Below are 20,453 nucleotides of genomic sequence, written 5' to 3' on the forward strand. Positions count from 1 at the left end.
TTGCATAGGTACACACATGGCAGTGTGGTTTGCTGCCTTCCTTGCCCTCACCTGTATCTGTCATTTCTCCCCATGCTATCTCTTCCCACCTCCCCATCCCCCGTCCCTCCCCCATTTCCCCCCAACGGACCCCAGTGTGTAGTGCTCCCCTCCCTGTGACCATGTGTTCTCATTGTTCAACACCCACCTATGAGTGAGAACATGCAGTGTTTGATTTTTTGCTCTTGTGTCAGTTTGCTGAGAATGATGGTTTCCAGGTTCATCCATGTCCCTACAAAGGACACGAACTCATCATTTTTGATGGCTGCATAATATTCCATGGTGTATATGTATCACATTTTCCCTATCCAGTCTATCATCGATGGGCATTTGGGTTGGTTCCAGGTCTTTGCTATTGTAAACAGTGCTGCAATGAACATCAACTCAATGAAATAAAAAGAGAAGGGAAGAATAGAGAAAAAAGCGCAAAAAGGAATGAACAAAATCTTCAAGAAATGTGGGACTATGTGAAAAGACCTAATCTACATTTGATAGGTGTACCAGAATGTGATGAAGAGAATGAATCCAAGCTGGAAAATACGCTTCAGGATGTTATCCAGGAAAACTTCCCCAACCTAGCAAGGCAGGCCAATATTCAAGTCCAGGAAATACAGAGAACACCACAAAGATATTCCTCACAAAGAGCAACCCCAAGGCACATAATCATGAGATTCACCAGGGTTGAAATGAAGAGAAAATACTAAGGGCAGCCAGAGAGAAAGGTCGGGTTACCCACAAAGGGAAGCCCATTAGACTCACAGCAGATCTCTCAGCAGAAACCCTACAAGCCAGAAGAGATTGGGGGCCAATATTCAACATCCTTAAAGAAAAGAACTTTCAACCCAGAATCTCCTATCCAGCCAAACTAAGCTTCATAAGTGAAGGAAAAATAAAATCCTTTGTGAACAAGCAAGTACTCAGAGATTTCATCACCACCAAACCTGCTCTACAAGAACTCCTGAAAGAGGCTCTACACATATAAAGGAACAACCAGTACCAGCCACTCCAAAAACATACCAAATGGTAAAAGAGCATCAACACAATCAAGAATCTGCATCAACTAACCAACAAAACAGCCAGGTAGCATCAAAATGACAGTATCAAATTCACACATAACAATACTATCCCTAAATGTAAATGGACAAAATGCCCCAATCAAAAGACACAGACTGGCAAATTGGAAAAAAACCAAAACCCATCAGTGTTCTGTATCCAGGAAACCCATCTTACATGCAAGGATACACAAAGGCTCAAAATAAAGGGATGGAGGAAGATCTACCAAGCAAATGGAGAGCAAAAAAAAAAAAAAAAAAAAAAAGCAGGAGTTGCAATTCTCATCTCTGATCAAATAGACTTTAAAGCAACAAAGATCAAAAGAGACAAAGAAGGACATTACATAATGGTAAAAAGATCAATGCAACAAGAAGAGCTAACGATCCTAAATATATACGCACACAATACAGGAGCGCCCAGATACATAAGGCAAGTTCTTAATGACTTACAAAGAGACTTAGACTCCCACACAATCATAGTGGGAGACTTTAATACCCCATTGTCAATACTAGACAGATCAACCAGACAGAAAATCAACAAGGATATCCAGGACCTGAACTCAGACCTGGAACAAGCAAACCTAATAGACATTTACAGAACTCCCCACCCCAAATCCACAGAATATACATTCTTCTCAGCACCACATCACACCTACTCTAAAATTGACCACATAATTGGCAATAAATCACTCCTCAGCAAATGCAGAATGGAAATCATAACAAACAATCTCTCAGACCACAGTGCAATCGAGTTAGAACTCAGAATGCAGACTCAGAGGTTTTAACTGAGAGGTTAAAAATCACTTGCCCAAGATTATGTAATTTAATTATCAGAAGCTAGGATTTCAAACTAGTTCTTTCAGACTTCAGAGCCTATTTTCTTAACCTTTATGCTGCCTGCAAGATGCTGAAAAAAAAATTAGCCTTGGAAATTGCAAAAGCTCAGCTGCCTGGGCCCACTCAGGGCAGGGCAGGTAACTCTGTGCCCTCACAAGAGAATGGTCTTGACAATGGTCATTCTTAGACATCAGTGGTGTTACAGTTCCAGTTTCCCTATATAAAATGTCAGTGAAATGTGAAATACATTGGAGGATGAATTCTGTCAAGAAGGTTCTGTCTCCTTGATTGGTAAAAGTTAATTATCTGGGAAATTCATTTATTTAAAGCAGCTCATTGCAGGATAAAGAAGGTATTACATCATGTTAACAAACTAGTTTGTGTTATGTTTAAAAGACTGAATTTTAAAATGCACTAGGTTAAGTTTCCTTATTTTGGTGACATGAAATATAAGAATGAGTTATAAAGCTATTTTCAAAATAACATTATAAAGTTATTCTCAAAGAAAATTCTCAAAGAAAATGACATTCATGTACCTGTCTTTGGTGTGTGTATATGTTCCCCTATTAATGGGGGCTGTTCCTACAGCTAAGAAGAAATTTCCCAACTTGCTTGTCTTCTTGGAAGATTCCTCCTCATGTCCCAGAATCTTCTGCGTCAGAAGCTCTACTCAATATAACAAATAATGGAGTGCCCTTTGTTCCACTGCAAACATTTACAGATGAGGAAATGATGATAAAGAGTTCAGGTAAGTAAATTTATCAGCGTCACCTTTTTTTCCACAGACAGGGTTTCACTCTGTCAGCTAGGCTGGAGCATAGTGGCACAATCATGGCTCACTGCAGCCTCACCTCTGGGTTCAAGCTATCCTCCTGCTTCAGCCACCTGAATAGCTGGGAAAATGTCACCTTATTATTCCTCTGGTCATGAATTGGACCTACAATATGAAGTCACATACGACTTGTTTGAAAGATATGTTCATCTACATTTGTGAATGTAGTTGTTTTTGACATAAATTCTTTTTGAAGAAAAGCAATGCATATCCAAGATTAAAACAACAGAATAAAAGCCTCTATGGTTAAAGATGAAGACTTTCCCACCCTGTTCTCTAGTTCTCCAGTTCCTGCCACCTTGGTACCAGTTTCTTATATAGCCTTGCAGAGTTAGAAGTACATATGTATTCCACTTTTCTTTAGATAGTGGGTTTTCATACTTTCTGTGGAATTTAAATTTTACCTTTATCTATGCCTGTGGTTGAAACAGGGAGCCTGAATGAAGAAGCAGAAGTTACATGCCACTAAACCTTAAAGCAGTTTGCATTCATTTATTTATAGGAATAGATGTAGGTGTAAAATTATGATATATTTTAAAATCTGTAGCAGAACATCAGAATATTGTTCTTGGAGAATATGGATGATAGGTGTATTTGTTTTCTGTTGCTGGGTATTGCATCACAACAAACTTAACAGGTTAAAACAACACCTGTGTAGTGGCTCACAGTTCTGTAAGTCAGAAGGCCAGCTGGAGCAAGTCCAGGCTCAGGGTCTCAGAAGGCCAACATCAGTGTGTCAGTTGGGCTGAGTTTCATCCAGGGCTCAGGGTCCTTCCAAGCTCCCATGGCTGTGTCAGAATGCAGTTCCTTGAAATTGCAAGCCTGAGGTCCTTTTGCCCGGCTGGCTGTCAGCGAGAGGTTGTCCCCAACTCCTGGAGGCCTCTGTATTCCTTGCCTTATGACTCCCTCCATCTTCAAAACCAGTAGCTCTCCCTCCCAGCATCAGATCTCTCTCATTCTTAAAACCTGTTTCACCAGAAAGAGCCCCATCTTTTTTTAAGAGCTCACCTGATTAGGTCATGCCCACAAACTGTCATCTCCCTGTTTTAAGGTCGGCTGATTTGGGAGCCTAATTGTACCTGTAAAATCCCTTCACAGCAGCACTTAGATTCATGTTTGACCGTATAACTGAGAGAGTACATATATACACCAGCGGCTGGGAATCTTGGTGCTGTCTTAGAATTATGTCTGTCATAATAATAAGTAAGTTTCTTTTCTCTTTCTTTTTTTTCTTTATTTGAGATGGAGTTTTGCTCTTTTTGCCAGGCTGGAGTGCAGTGACATGATCTTGGCTTACTGCAACCTCTGCCTTCCCGGTTCAAGTGATTCTCCTGCCTCAGCCTCCCAAGTAGCTGGGATTACAGGCACACCCCACCATGCTTGGCTAATGTTGTATTTTTAGTAGAGATGGGGTTTCACCATGTTTGTCAGGCTGGTCTCGAACTTCTGATCTCAGGTGATCCACCAACCTTGGCCTCCCAAAGTGCCGGTATTACAGGCATGAGCCACCACGCCCGGCTAGTAAATTTCTTTTCCTTTGCTCCCTCACCTTTTAGGTATGGTCTCAGGGAAGTGAGTTTGGGGTGTGTAAGGAAAAACAGGGTAAATGGTCAAATAGTTTACATAAAGCAAATAATTTGCTTAGAGTATCTTGTTCTCTGTCTTTAGTCACTTATGTTTATTTCTTTAGTACCCACCTGGCCTAAGTACAGAAGCAACAAAGATGGGCAAGAAAACAATCTTTTAAGGAACTCAGAGTCTAGTGGCAAAGACAGTCAAATAAAGGAAATAGTTTCAGAATAACACAGTACATGTCATGGAGGTGTTTGGGTAGCTAAGCAGAGGGCACCTACAATTTGCTAGGCATGGCAGAAGTGGGCTAAGGAAGCAGTCAGGAAAGGCTTCCCAGTGGAGCTTGAGCTATCCCATAAAGGACAAAGTGCAGTCGGCCAGTGGGCAAGGGGAAGGAAGAGACTCTACACAGAGGGAGTTGCCTGTTCAGAAACGAAGCAAGTGAGCCGGCCTGCACTGAACCATCAGTTTAGCCCGGTTGCCTTCTCTACCAACTTGGTATTATGTTGGTAGTAAACTTAAGAAAGTATTTTCATCAAAATGAATTCTAGACGCATCTAAGTCTTAAAACATTAAAAAATGAAACAGTGGTTTTCAACTGGGGCAAGTTTGCCACCAGGAGACATTTAGCAATATTTAGAGACATTTTTGATTGCCACAACTCAGAAGTAGAAGATGCTCCTAGCAGCTAGTGGGGTAGCAGCCAGGGATGCTGCCCAACATCCTGTGGTGCACAGGATGGCCCCACAACAAAGACCAAAATGTCAACAGTGCCAGGGTGGAGGAACCCTACCCTGTTCCATATGACCACGCGGTTATTAAAGGGACCACGTTAGATGGGATATGCTGACATAGAAAGATCATCAAGATATAGATGGGGGGAAACAAGGCACACACAAATATGTGTCTTATGATTCCTTTGTGTAAATGTGTGTGTGTGTGTGTGTGTGTATGTGTGTGTGTACAGGTAAGTATAGATGATTTTCAAAGAAAAGTTTTCAGAAAGAATGCATAGTAAAATTTAAAATGAGTTACCTTTGGGTAGAGCAGAGCATAGCTTTCATTTTTCATTTTACGCTTTCTTATTGTTTGTGTTTTTGCACCATCTACGTACATCATATACTTTGTAACGTCATCAAGAGTTACAAAGGGATGTGGGGAACTACACCTTGCTATGTTAAAAAGAAGACTTCATAAATTCTATTTTAAAAGTGTAAGAAGGGTACCTGTGTGTATTTTAACTTATTAGTTAAAATGTAAAATGTTATCAGCAAACCAGGAGCTATTATCATCTTTATTAATGTGGCTGTCACTTGAACACAGACTTATCAGTAATTCTTTTTTCCTGCAGTTAAAAAATTTGCTCAAGAACAACTTGCACCTTTGGTTTCAACCATGGATGAAAATTCAAAAATGGAGAAATCAGTAATACATGGATTATTTCAACAAGGGGTATATTTCATAATTCTTCACATTTCAACATTTTATAAAAACATATTAGTGTTAAAATATATGCATATTTTAAAATTGAGGGATGGTAATGATAGCATAATGAACCCTTCATTTTGCAGTCAAAATTATCTGTGTTCTTTTTTAGATTGAAATCCTCCTTAATGTTTACATACTTAAAAGTTTTTAAAAAAATGAAATTAACATTTTAAATTAGAAATAGTGTGCATGTTAAGGAAAGGTTTGGAAGTAAGACGATGACTTATTTGTATCTTTAGACCGGTGGTTCTCAACTGGGGGCAGTTTTGCCCTCCAGGGGACATTGGGCATTGTCTAGAGACGTGTTTGGCTGCCATAGCTGAGGCATGCTACTGGCATCAAGTAGGATAGAGACACGGGATGCTGCTTAACGTCCCACAGTGCACAGGACAAGTGCCACAGCAAAGAATTATCCAGCCCAATGCCACTGTGAAGAAATCCTACTTTCGATAGTAAAACTTCATAGTGTAGTTTATATTCTACCTGAATCCCTATATAAGTGATGACCTTAGAAGCAGAGGTGATACATGAACTTCAGATTAACCAGGCAACAGATTCCCATCTTTCCAAGTCACACAGCTCTTTAATGGAAGTACACCATATGAAATAGATACAAGTAAAACTGTTCTCACTGTGAGTTGGGGGAGAGGCTATTAGCATAGAGGCTTCTAGAAGAACATTTTAAAAATCACCGCACTCATCATTTCTCACTTCTCCAGAGGTATGAAATATTTATTTTTTTTATTTTTAATACTAAAGATGTCCCAGAACAAGTGGCTGCTATTCAGAGCCATTGACCTAAATCTTGTCTGCCATCCCGTTTGAAAAATAACCATTGCCACTTAGCTAGATAGTTTTATTTCCTTCTGTTTCAAAGCAACCAGCTTTTTTAATAGTGTGTGGAGTAGCGGTTCTTCCATCTTTCTTTTAGCAGTCAAACTCTTGGGAAAATGGAATCTTATGTGGAACTGTAGTGGTCAAACAGGCGGCCGATGTGGAGAACAGATGGATTCTGTGAGTCCATTCCTCAGCCGGGTTTTATTTGTATTGCTTGCAGACTCTCCAGGATTCTGGGAGCAGTCTCATTTTCACCGTGTGAGATCTGTGCAGCGCTCCTGCCTGCAGCGGGGCTGTCTGCAGAGTGATGCGTTGCCTGCACCCTGCTCCTCATCTCACAGACCACTCCGACACAGAGGCAGCCTCACCTGCCTCCGCACTCCCATTGCCCTGGCTCTTCAGTCATAATGGCTTGCAAAAACAGTATTCCCACTTTGGGAGAGATCAGTGACTTTTTTTTAGAGAAGCAGTGTCTCTGACATCTGTTAAACACCTTGTAATGAGGTAGCCAGTGTGCCCTCCTCGGTCCTCAGGCAAACCCAGATCCTTCGGATTGTCCTTGTTTCTGGGCTTTTTCACCAGTCACCCCCATTTCTGTTCTGTTTTCCTGTTGTAACCCAAAATGTAACAGCCACAACCCTAACTGCAGCATAGTGTGGCTCCAGGAATGTCTAGAGACTAAGAGCATTATCCTTCTACTAACAGCTGTGGGTTTTGAATTTCACATGCACACATGCCCTTGTGAAATTGAGAGTACTATCTGAGTTTCAGTCATGACGGAATGAGGTTGTTGGAAAGGCTTGGCTGGCACTGGTCATGTTTGCCAGGCACCTATGCCTTGGCTAGCGTGTCTCTAGCAAACACCACGCATGTTCTCTGCTAACCATCCTGAGCTTGTGACTGTGGCTTAAAGGGAATAGTCATTCAATTAACAGCTTGGCTGAAAAAGTCAAGGTGAAGGAGGCTGACTAGAATAAATTTTGCCAAATGAAACTGTAAACATTACTGTTGAAGAGAGGGTTATTTTCTCGTTTCCTTAATCAGCATAAGGTGGGTAGGGCATGTTGAAAAACCAAAACCCCACCTACCTTCAGGCAACAGTTCTTAGCAAGAAAGGTTATCTATTTATATAAGATATTTTCTCTTTCCATTCAGCTACCTTTCAAAGGGTTTTTTGAATCCCAGAAGGAAGCAAATGATAGCATGTAACTTCATGCTTTTCAAATATATAGTTTCTGATACAGATTTTTTTGTTATTGATGGCAAAATTGCCATACCAAATTAAAATAAAGGATACATACAAATTTTTTAAATGAAGAATAAATATGGTAGCCAGGCACGGTGGCTCACATCTGTGATCCCAGCACTTTGGGAGGCCGAGGTGGGTGGATCACCTGATGTCAGGGGTTTGAGACCAGGCTGGGCAACAAAGTGAAACCTGTTTCTACTAAAAATACAAAAAACAAACGAAAAAATTAGCCAGGCATGGTGGTGGGCGCCTGTAATCCCAGGTACTTGGGAGGCTGAGGCAGGAAAATTGCTTGAATCCAGGAGGCAGAGGTTGCAATGAGCTGAGATCGTGCCATTGCACTCCAGCCTAGGAAATGGAGCAAGACTCTGTCTCAAAAAAAAAAAAAAAATCAATATGGTTACATTTTATTTTTTAACTTGTTCTTGCAAGAAATTTCCCTGTATAAAAACAGGTTTCTTAATCTGTGTTGCCTTGTTTTTTCTTTAGTTAATGGGTATTGACACTGACCCGAAATACGGAGGTACAGGAGCTTCATTTTTTTCCACTGTGCTCGTGATAGAGGAGTTAGCCAAAGTGGATGCATCTGTGGCTGTCCTTTGTGAGATCCAGAACACACTAATTAACGCACTGATTAGAAAATTTGGAACAGAAGAACAAAAGGCCACCTATTTGCCTCAGCTCACTACAGAAAAAGTGAGTTGAGATGAATTGTTGATCTAATGGATCAAATCTTTAGTAAATTTACAGTATTTTCAGGAAAAAAGTAGCTGCAATGTTGACTTTACGATCCAAGACTACAACACATTATCATTAATTCAAGCAACGCTCAATACATTAATGCTGCTGAAAAAGTACACCCTGCCTCTTATTTCCACTTGGAAATTTAGAAAATAATCATCAGATAGTAAAATTGTTTCTTTTTGTCCCAATTATATTTGCTAATATCTTTGTTGATGGTTTCATTTACATTGTGATATCTTTCTACAATAATTATTAAAATCAATTTTAATTAGTATGTGCTCATATATTTTTGGAAAATAATATTTTCAAAACACCATTACTATTTTCATAAACATAGGCTTTTTTTAAAAAGCAGCTAGAGATTTGATTTATAAATGTCCATTTTGCCATAAGTATTTGTTATGCAGAGTATGAATACAGTTATTAATTTGGACATTTTTTTCTCCCATATATAGGTAGGAAGTTTCTGCCTTTCGGAGGCTGGAGCAGGTAGTGACTCATTTGCTTTGAAGACCAGAGCTGATAAAAAGGGCAATTATTATGTCCTCAATGGGTCAAAGTTGTGGATCAGCAGTGCTGAGTATGCAGGGCTCTTTCTGGTGATGGCGAATGTAGACCCTACCATTGTAAGTTTGAAAATGAAATTCCTTTCTTTTTCCCCACTTCTTTTCTCTTTCCTTATCTTTTCCTCCTTCTATTTCCTTTTTAGGACTTCATCATAAATTCTCTACTTTCTCAGTACTGAAAATGTCAGATTAGAGGTGGTATTTTTTTCACTTTACGTATTAATCTCCTAAAATAAATATTGTTGACACAGTTATTAGAGTTGGCCCACCATACCCATGGATTCAGCCAACTCCGGATTGAAAATATTTGGTTGAAAAAAAAAAATTCTACAAAGTTCCAAAAAGTAAAATTTGAATTTGCTTCGTGCCCAGTACTATGTTGAATCCACCTGAATAAAGTGATGTGTATGCATTATATTAGGTATCAAATAATCTAGAGATGACTGAGCATCTACAGGAGCATATGTATAGGTTATATGCAAATATTACATTATTTTATGTAAGGTACTTGAGCACTGTCGGATTTTGGTATCCATGGTTGAGGGTTGGGTCCTGGAACTACTCCCCCACAGAGATGGAGGTATGACTGTTTGTGGAGAACCAATTATTACTTATCTCCTAATGTATTATATAGAAAAATAATCTTTTTTTTTTTTTGATATGGAGTCTCACTCTGTCTCCCAGGCCGGAGTGCAGTGGCATGATCTCACCTCACTGCAACCTCCACCTCCTGAGTTCAAGCAATTCTCCTGCCTCATCCTCCCAAGTAGCTGAGACTGTAGGTGTGCACCACCATGCCCAGCTAATTTTCGCATTTTTGTAGAGACAGGGTTTCCCCACGTTTGCCAGGCTGGTCTTGAACTCCTGATGTTAAGTGATCTGCCCACCTCAACCTCCTAAGGTGCTAGGATCATAGGCGTGAACCACTGCACTTGGCCCTAATCTTTAATTTTTTTGAATTTCCAATTTTCTGTTTAGTAATGAAGAATTTAAGTATCTATTTAGTACATTTATTTTTAAGAATATTTTATTCTTAGTTGGAAAATGGACATTTCCTTTGGAAAATAGACATATAACAAAATAATAAATATATTTTTTTCACCAGTAAATGCAGTATTTTCACTAATGTAACAATTGAATTAAATTGCTAAAACTTTTTTTTTCCAAGATGGAGTTTCACTCTAGTTGCCCAGGCTCAAGTGCAATGGCGTGATCTCGGCTCACTGCAAACTCCGCCTCCTGGGTTCAAGCGATTCTCCTGCCTCAGTCTCCAAAGTAGCTGGGATTACAGGTGCCTGCCACCACACCCAGCTAATTTTTGTATTTTTAGTAGAGATGGCAATTCACCATGTTGGCCAGGCTGGTCTTGAACCCCTGACCTCAGGTAATCCACCTGCCTTGGCCTCCCAAAGTGCTAGGATTATAGGCATGAGCCACCACACCTGGCTTAAAACTTTGTATAGTAAAATTAAATTAAGAACATGGCATTCTCATGATCATATAATTGTGTAATAATAATTTTAATATTTATAATGGTTTCTGAAAAAGTGAAAGAAATGGTAAGGTTCTATAGTTTGGATCTAGTGTCCTCTAATTACTCTCATTTCATAATGCCCATGTTGCAATTCTGAGTCTGTTAGTAGTTATTATTAAAGTCCATTTTTAGTTTTCTTTTTGCTTGAACTCTTTAGAAACAAGGCATTTTATAAATCCAAGCGGTAATAGCATTTTAAATCTTCTTTTTAGGGATATAAGGGAATTACCTGCTTCTTAGTAGATCGCGATACTCCCGGCCTTCATATAGGAAAACCTGAAAACAAATTGGGGCTCAGAGCTTCTTCCACCTGCCCATTAACATTCGAAAATGTCAAGGTGGGTATCTTAGACAAATCAGTAAAAGACTGATGTGAAATAAGCCTTGCATGGAACTACAGGAGGTGTGCAAGACGGGTGTCAAAATATTAAGTGGCCGTAAGCACACATGGGAGAGTATTTTGTAAAACCCTCAACAGTGAGTGCTCTTTAGTCATGATCAAATAAAGGTACTTCTCACAAAAGCGGAAACCTTCCTGCCCGGAAGCTGTCCTGGGGAGCAAGTGTCAAGAATTTGTCCCATTTATGTTTTATAACTTAGGTACTTCTGACCATGTATACTTAATAAACTTGAGACTTGTGAACCAAGCAGGGCTGCAGAGGAGGAAGTCTGGTGTCAGTGCACCAAAGGCCACAAGATGGGGATGTTGCTCAGTGAGCAGAAACAGCCGGGCTGTTAAATGTGACTGGCAGATCAGGGATGCTAGTGCTGGTGCTGTAGAACTCTCCGTAGGTGGGGCAGGTGGTGGTGGGTTTTCCATCACTCGTCACAGACAGAGCTTGATCTTTTTTTGCACGGCTATGGGGAGCAAGGGGGAGGATGTCTTTACAGATGTCATTTGGGCCTCACTACCTCACCCCAGCTGTTTTCCTCATCCCTACTTTGCCTTTTCTTTCTCCATTCTCCCTACTCTCTCCCCCAGCTTCCAATATTATAAAACTAAGGATAGTTTTTTATTATTCCTAATTCTTAATTTTTTGAAACTATGAATAAGCATTTTAGTCTGTTTCTTCTGTCTTCCTCTTTCTCTTTCTTGAGCATACACATGTGTACACCCATATACACACATATATACCCCACAGTTGATTTTTGTGAGGACGAATGGTCTCAACAGCCGAAAGGCTTACTACACTTGTTTTTGCAATTATTTGCATATTTTTGTAGTTCCTAATATATTATCTCACACTGTAGCCTACAGATAAGAATTGGAGGGAAAAGTATTAATTTATGTTATTGATGAATTCTATGAGATTCCCTTACTCTAGATTCACTCACCCATTCAATAACCTATGCAGGGCTCTGGAGGATGCAATCATGAACAGCATGGACTTGAGTCCTTTTCCTCAAAGAGAGTTGCGGGAAAAAACAGTGTAGAGAGAGACACAGATACCAGCAAGTACTGTGAGAGGGCTAGCACATGAATTGAGAGTCTATACACACTTAAAAATATAGAATCAAAATGAATCATGTAAAATGAAACTGAGAAATAAGTGCACATTTGTATTTTCAGGTTCCAGAAACCAATATCTTGGGACAAATTGGACATGGCTATAAGTATGCCGTAGGCGGTCTTAATGAAGGTAGGATAGGAATCGCTGCACAGGTAAGTCAAATTTAAACTCATCCATGATGTGAATCGATTAAAATGTGAAAAGAAAAAGAATGCAATGAGCCCAGTGAATATTAGAAAGCTTGTGGACACAAGATGGCACCATTCCCTTAGATGAGGGACAGGATGGCTTCTGATTATTTCTTTCAAATTCCCTTTTGGTCAATTATGTAAGTGTCCAGAGAATCAAACAATGGCATGGTGGTAACAGTGTTTCTGCTTTGAGAACATTAAAGTATTATCGAATACCTGAACCAATAACTTTAAAAATGTATATAAATTAAATATGGCATTTTAAAAAAAAGCAACTTTCCAAATCATGAAATTCATTCTGGAGGCAATTTTTTACATTAAGAATAAATAATATTCATTCCACTTTGTAGTAAGGATCTCTTATCTGTAGCTAATAAAAGATTTGTTGCGTAGTGTTTTGCATGTGAAAACTAGGCAACATTTTTGGTGGTACACGAAATGAAATAGCCACAATTAAGTAGGGATATAAAATGAGAACTATTCAAATTTTTTTGACCAAATTTGCCTTTTATAATGCATATTGCATTTTTTCATTAAGTGATATCAGTTATTTTCCAGATTAACAAAGTGAATACGGTCTTGGGCTTTACTATAGATGATATCATTTTTGTAGAGTATATTTTCAATCAGTGATTATACAAAACTCAAGAACTTACAGCTTTCCAATTTTGAAGATGTTAAATATATATTAGCTATTGAAATAAATAATAGATTATTACTCTAGATTTTTTTCTGCTGCTGTTACATTGCTAACTATTCTTAGATCAAAACTTAGTCCAGTTTTCCTACAATGCTAGACAGTGTGTCACTAAAGAGTGTTGTTTTATCAGTTCTTTTAAAAGTTTTTCTGTGATTTAACTTAGATATGGCATTAAAAACTACAATACTAGGTCTCATTTTTTTCAGACATATAAATAATATAGATGTTCTGGCAATAAAATACACGGACTGGGCCTCGGTCTAATTACTCCAACTTACCTAATAACCTAATTAAAAGTTAAGGTCAGGTAGTTACTCTCTCAGTGGATGCCTTTGAGAGGAACAGACACATGGAGTGTAACATAGTGAACTGAAGGCGTCTGTCCTCGAAACCTTGCAGGCAGAGAGAATTCAGTTTTTCAGTGTTTGTAATGGATACCTTTTGCTGAGGTAGAAAAGCCCATTTTGATGGACAACCGATCATTTCAGTCTTCATGTTGATATAGGATATTATTCACGTACAAATTTTAGCTGTAAGAGTATAGTGACATCATCTTATCTTACAGCCAAGAGTGCAGTGATGCCTCATTTGAATTTGGGATTTGTGGTTTTTGTGTCCCTTTAATTTTTAACATATTATTCTGTTCTCTAGAGAGTTCAAAATAAAAGACTAAAAGAAAAAGTGAATAAATACTAATGAAATATTGATAAGTTTGCTGGGCATTTCCCCAAAAAGCTTTAGCTATGATTTTCTAAAACCAGAATTTGACATAATTAGATAGTGATTTAATGGCTCTCTAATGTTGAGATTTAGAAACCATTTCTAAGCTTCAATCATAATAGATATGAAGGTTGGCTGGCAATGAGATGGTTCAGCTAAAATTGTCACCATGTCCTGTGTAAATTAGCGTTTTTACTAGATGCTTTCTATCCATTGTTCTCAACCCTCGCTGTGTATTAAGTCACCTAAGGAGTTTTACAGAGTTGAGGTTTAGCTCACACTCCTCCACCCACAGTACTCACAAGATTTGGGTTCAGTCATTAGGCCTGCGTATCAGTATTTTTTTCAATCAAGTTCCCCAAATGATTCTGTGGTGCAGTAGGGTTAAGAAACACTGATCTCTTATGTTCTAATGCCCTTTCCACTAAAGCTCTTATTAATCCTACTCATATACAAAATAGATAGGAAAGTAGAAGGTTAGGAAGTGACCTTCCACATTTTACTTCTAGAACTAGAGGGAGTTCCTCTACAGTCTTCAAGGCCAGTTCTGAGCAAAACATCTATGGCTCATTTTTTACCTGGAGAATCAGAGCTTAAAGAATATTCCTAAAAAGTAGTCTGGTTTTGTGAACACAGCCTTGCTGGAATATTTACTTCTGCTAGAATTAAATATACTCATATTCATATGAAATCACTCAAAACTTTCTCCCAATTATCGGAAGTTCAGTTCTACAAATGCAGTAGGTGAAGATGTGATATTAACACACACCTTAGCACCTCAGGATCTCTAGTTCTTTCCCTACCCCAACCATTCATTTTATGTTTAGAAGGAATTTACAACTTGGATCATTAAACTTGTAACAAAATAAGAACTTCTGATCTTTTTTTTTTTTTAAACAGATGCTGGGACTGGCACAAGGATGTTTTGACCACACTATTCCATATATTAAAGAAAGGATACAATTTGGCAAAAGACTGTTTGATTTTCAGGTATATAATTATTAGGGTCTTTCTGCTGCACTGGACTCCAGCTTCCTGTTAATAAAGGGCTGTGTTGAAAGCCATGGAGGGAATCCCTTCAGTGGGATTTTAATGGGAGAGGGGTAACGGAGGAAGGAATACATCTCAGGGAGTGTACTTGTGAATGCCTGGATCTTTTCCAAGGGCAGAGCAGTAGCCCTTGAGGCCCAGCTGTAGTGTGATTCAGGATATCTTGGTGAGCACCATGGAGCTCCTCACTGCTTCAGAAGCTCAGGGTAGGGGGTCTGGAGTCAGACTTCCTGGATTCAGATCCTGCTTCTTTAACTTACCAGCTTTAGGCCTTAGGCAAGTGACCTCATTCTACCCTTAAACTGCCTCATCTATAAAATAAAGATATAACTACTTACTTAACTTGTTTTAAATGAGGTATGTGTAAAGTGTTTCACACATTGCATGGGTATAACAGGTGCTCAGTAAATGGTAACAAGCATTTACTTCTGTTTGGACCAGAACCATGTGGTAATCCTCATAGGATTGCATGTTTGACACCTATGTCTCACGGAAGATACAGTTTGCTGCATTAAATAAAAATGTGGTGCACTCGGCCAAGCACTTGAGTAATACTGGTTTGGTCCAAATTCTCAGAGCTCCCCAGGCAATCTGGAGATTGCTTGGTGGCAATGGTAGCCTTATTGCCCTTGTTGAGGTCTTGCCAGTGTGAGGGCAGCCGGAGTGGCAGCTTACCAAACCTTTTAGGCAAGCTGAAGGCAGGTCACATAAAATTCCAGAATAATTACTTTACGTGGTTGCAAAACCTCCCCTTAAGCAGCTCTAGGCTCCAAGTGCAATCCAGTTCTGTTATGCTGCATTATCTTCAGGTTTATAATAATGACGAGGCATCCTATGAGCACACTCAGATTGCACACATATAGAGATACTAGGCTGTGGACATGCACAGTCAGTTTAAGAAAGAGAAGGACTGAGCATGCAGGCCTGGCTGGTGCCTACTGTAGCTCATGCTGTCATCCTCACTTCATGCTTAGGAACCTGAAGCACATGGAGACTGAGTTCCCAAGGTCGTGCAGCTAATATGGTGCCAAAAGTAGAGGGTTTTTTTGTCTTGGCTTCTAGTCGAATTTTCATTATACTGGAGAACTTTCTCAGAGCCAGCTACCACAAAGATTGCAGTGAAAGAGACAGAATGTAAAGGTTGTTTTGAAGGGAGTATTTTGATCTTCTTTATGCACAAGAAACTATGTTCTCATGCATATAGATAGATTGAAGGGGTCAGGTATACTAGCAGGCATAATCATAATGACATCTTTAGAGATGCCTATTATGGGTAGTTAAAAGAACTCTTAGATTTTTTTATTTTTATTTTTTAAATTTTGTGAGTACACTGGGAACCACAAAAATTTATGGGGTACAGGAGATGTTCTGATAGAGACATGCTATGTGAAATAAGCACATCCAGGTGAAGAAATTTTGATCTTAAAAATCAACATTATTAGCTGTATAATGTTTTGATTAAAGTTAGCAGAGTTTTTTTTCTAACTATTTTATCTCATGTTTGCTTTGCATGCATTTGTTAATATCTTTCTGACCTCGAGACCACATGGCCCTTGAGGGTAAAGACCAGCAGATTCATCCTTATTAGTTTCAATTGTTTATTTAGTATAGATTTATTTAGCATGTTCTCCATGCCAGGGCTTGTGTTCACAATGTAGTTAGGGAACAAGTATTCAGCAATGGTGAGTTCTTATAGAACAGTAGGCATGCCTCAGTCACTTTCCTGCCTCTCACGTACTTAAGGTGGCAAATGGAACAGACAGCATGGATAGTGACTGTAAGTTTCATTGAACCGAGTGTATTTTGTAAAAAGAATCAGAATCCTGAGTTCCACATAAAGAGTCAAATTTCTAGAACAGTGATACTGGTATAGAAACAGACAAATTCACTGATGGAACAAAGCAGAAAAGCCAGTAATAGACCCATGCATGTATGCGGATTTGATGTATGATAGAGATGGCATTACAGATCACTGAGTAGGAATAGTCTTTCTATACGAAAAAATAATGAAACTGTATTCCTACCTCACATCATACACAGAAAATAGATGTCAGATGTCAAGACATAATGTTAAAAGCAAAACTTTAAAGATTTTAGGACAACACAGAGAATATCTTCATAACCTCATGGTAGGAAAGGTTCTTGTAAACAGCCACAAAAAGGACTAGTTCTAAAGATAAGATTGGTAAGTTTTTTCCTTGAAAGATGCCATAAAGTGAAAAGATAAATCACAGAGGAGAAGATATTAACTCTGCACATAGGTTTATGAGTGTTCAACTTACTATTATGCTTCATAGCCTACAGAGATGGAGCATCGTCTTTTTTTGTACATACAAAATTGTTGTGTGTATCACATATTTCAGAAAGAGAAAGAAGAATCTGTAGGGTGTTAACTAACAGTGCCCGTTTTCTCCAGCTTGGCCCCCCCTTTTGTTTAGGAAAGGCCATTGCTGGGATTCGTGTGTGATTGCCTTAATCAACGTTCACTGTCTTAATATTCATCACATATTATTATAATTACTTAATTTGTCTGTTTTCCCTGCTGGACTATATATTATAAATCATGAGAACAAGGAAATCTGGCTGTAATGTTCAGGTGCTACCTCCGTCGCTCAGGGCAATCTCAGAGGTGCCCAATAACTATCTGGGTGGATGGATAGGTTAGGCATGAGAAACATTTCGGTTTGTAATAAACATCTGTGCCTGTTATTTCCAGGAAATTATTTATAAATGTTAATGTTTGTATTCTGGCTCACTAAGTTAACTGTTGTTTCTTTCATTGACAAACATTTCGTGTGGCCTTAATCACCCTCTAAAATTTCAGGGTGGTAGTAATTGGTGCTTCAAATATTTTTCATTGCTTCGTAGCTAACATCTTTTAATGCCTGGTAAGCCATATACAAAATGAAAATTTTCTTAATTCAAGCAAATAAAGAATATTTTCGAAGTTTTGCTGTGCCAGGATTTCATTTAAGCTAAATTTTTGTCAAAAAAGAGTTGAAATCATTGTTAAATATAACAGTCAAGTTTTTAAACCTAACTTTGTGATACTTTACTATTTAAATCTTGACAATCATGAAGAATGACGTGAACTTTGAAGTTTTTTTAGGAAAAGAGGATTTAACAATACTAGCGTGTCACATTGCATTTTAGATTACAGATTTTAAAGTATTTAAGAGACGTGAATGTGAATTTCCTTTAGGGTATGTTTGGAGTCTGTCATTGTTGTGTATCTAGGCAGGACTTTGTGGTTGAGGTGCTTTTTTGAAATCGCAATTCTCTAACTTGGGCCTCACTGTTGTTATAGGGCCTCCAGCACCAAGTGGCTCACATGGCCACCCAGCTGGAAGCTGCAAGATTGCTAACATACAACGCTGCTAGGCTTGTAGAAGCTGGAAGGCCATTCATAAAAGAAGCATCAATGGCCAAATACTATGCATCAGAGGTAAAAAAAACAAAAAAAAGTAATAGTTCAGCCTCCCTTTTTTTCAGATATATAATTATTAACCTTTTCTCTTGGGAATGTTAACTGTACTTTAGTTGTTTTTCAGGTTAAGATAACATGGACTTTTATTTCTTATAATAGAAAAGCAAAACTGCTACAGAAAAACAGTTTAATTCTGTGAGGTCTCAATGTTTTGTGAGAACCATGGGTGTCATGTCCATGGTTTCAAGTTCTGGCAAAGTGAATGCTGTGGAAGATGACAGGTTCATCATATGAACAAATCAGATTTAAAACCCCAAGAAAAGATTGTCTATGTTTCTAAAACTTTCTGCTCATACGTCAGCTTTCTATAGCTAACACATTAGACTGTGGCCAGAGAATTTAGTCAAATCATTGGGCAGCTGTTTCCCAACCTCAGTGGAATCATATTCATTCCCTGGCTTTAAATTCTCATTTAACCTCTCCAGCCTGTAAGTTTAAATCTCCTGCCTCAACTTCTTTCTGAATTCCAGACTAACGTGTCCAGCTTTTCTGCTTCACCGTCAAAACCTGAGTGTCAGCTTGACACCCTGCTTTCCCTCATCCCCCACACTGAATCCGGCATCATTTCCTGTGAATTCTACCCCCAAAAGATTTCCTCAGCGGTGTAGTTGTCTCCCTCCCATTGCCAGCTCTGTACTGCGGTCACCTCGTTGCTCATCTGGTCCCTGGTACTTCCTCCCATTCAGCCTCTCTCCTTTTTCAAAGTGTCACCTTCCAGCTTTAAACCCTTCAGTAGCTTCTCACAACAAATGGAATTCTATCCATACTAGATTCCAGTTGCTGCTGTAACAGATCACCATAAAGTCAGTGACCTAAAACAATGCAATTCCATTTTCTCTCACTTCTGGAGGGCAGAAATCTGAATTGGATCTCACTGGAATACAGCAAAGGCGTCAGGGGGGCTGCCTTTCTGCGGTTCTGGGGGACAGTTGTTTCCAGCTTCTAGGGGCCGCTCACATTCCTTGACTCTTAGCCCCTTCATCCATCTTCAAAGCCATCAATATGGCACATTCAGATCTCTCTCAGACTCTGCTTCCTGTCTCCGTGGTCCCATCACCTTCCATGACTAACTCTCCTGCCTCCTCCTTTTTCTTACAAGGACTCCTGTGATTATATTACAGCCACCCAGATAATCCAGGGTAATCTCTTACTCACATCTGCAGTCCCTATTGCCATGGAAGGCGGTATATTCACAGCTCTGAGGGCTAGGATGTGGACATCCTTGAGGGGCCGTTCTACAGGATCTCTCGCCCCTCCATTCTCTTTTCACACCTTGCCCCTATCCCAGCCCACTGGCTGTCTCAGGGGCTGGAAGTTGAAGAGTTCATTCTCCCCTTAGAACCTTTCCACATGTTGGTCCCCAGCTTGAAATATCCCCTAGCTTGTCCTTTACGTCTCGGCTACACCGTAATTTCCTCCACGATTCTGCCCTTGTCACGGCCTCAGCTTCCTAACAGGCTCGTTTGCCCCAGGCAGTTAATCAGTTCCTGTGCTGGTTGGTTCCACTGGGCCCCACAGGGCAGTGACCGTCCGCCCTCACCATTGCATGGTGTACTCAGTGGCTGGCAGAGTTTGTCATACAAAGGAGGCTCTCAATAAACATTTCCTGAATAAATGATATCTCTCAGCAAGCAGATTCATGTGAACCATGATCTAACTTCTTAAGAAAATGGGGATCTTGTGAATTAATAGAATGTTTTACAGAAATGGTATGAGAATGGGGCAGAAGAGCCAATGCTAGTTTATAAAATAACTTCAGTCCTTCCAAAGCCACTAACAGTGAATCCATGTTGCTGAAAATGTTCCCCAGAAGTGTTTATGATGTATACATTAAGTGGTTTCAGTGTGTGATTTGTGCTTGCTTTTGGTAGATTGCAGGACAAGTAACGAGTAAATGTATCGAGTGGATGGGGGGAGTGGGCTATACCAAAGATTACCCTGTGGAAAAATACTTCCGAGATGCAAAGATCGGTAAGTAGATTTTTTTTTTTTTTGCATTTTATTTTGTTTTATTTGCCTCTATAGGGGTTTTGGCTATTTTATT

General features: G+C 39.3%; 1 protein-coding gene across 2 annotated transcripts in view; it reads left to right on the forward strand.

The window, feature by feature from the left end:
* Window positions 1-20,453, forward strand: part of ACADSB (acyl-CoA dehydrogenase short/branched chain) — a 55,645-nt gene that overhangs the window by 31,090 nt on the left and 4,102 nt on the right. The window contains exons 2-10 of one of the 2 annotated variants that reach the window (XM_039465286.2): window positions 2,517-2,676; window positions 5,684-5,784; window positions 8,396-8,602; window positions 9,106-9,276; window positions 10,963-11,088; window positions 12,321-12,413; window positions 14,773-14,862; window positions 18,230-18,367; window positions 20,281-20,380. In XM_039465286.2, the coding sequence (XP_039321220.1) occupies window positions 2,517-2,676; window positions 5,684-5,784; window positions 8,396-8,602; window positions 9,106-9,276; window positions 10,963-11,088; window positions 12,321-12,413; window positions 14,773-14,862; window positions 18,230-18,367; window positions 20,281-20,380 (1,186 nt within the window). The remainder of the gene's footprint in view (window positions 1-2,516; window positions 2,677-5,683; window positions 5,785-8,395; window positions 8,603-9,105; window positions 9,277-10,962; window positions 11,089-12,320; window positions 12,414-14,772; window positions 14,863-18,229; window positions 18,368-20,280; window positions 20,381-20,453) is intronic. The other variant, XM_074383042.1, reaches the window with a different exon arrangement.

Source organism: Saimiri boliviensis, chromosome 12 (assembly GCF_048565385.1).
Source record: "Saimiri boliviensis isolate mSaiBol1 chromosome 12, mSaiBol1.pri, whole genome shotgun sequence".
NCBI lineage: Eukaryota > Metazoa > Chordata > Mammalia > Primates > Cebidae > Saimiri > Saimiri boliviensis.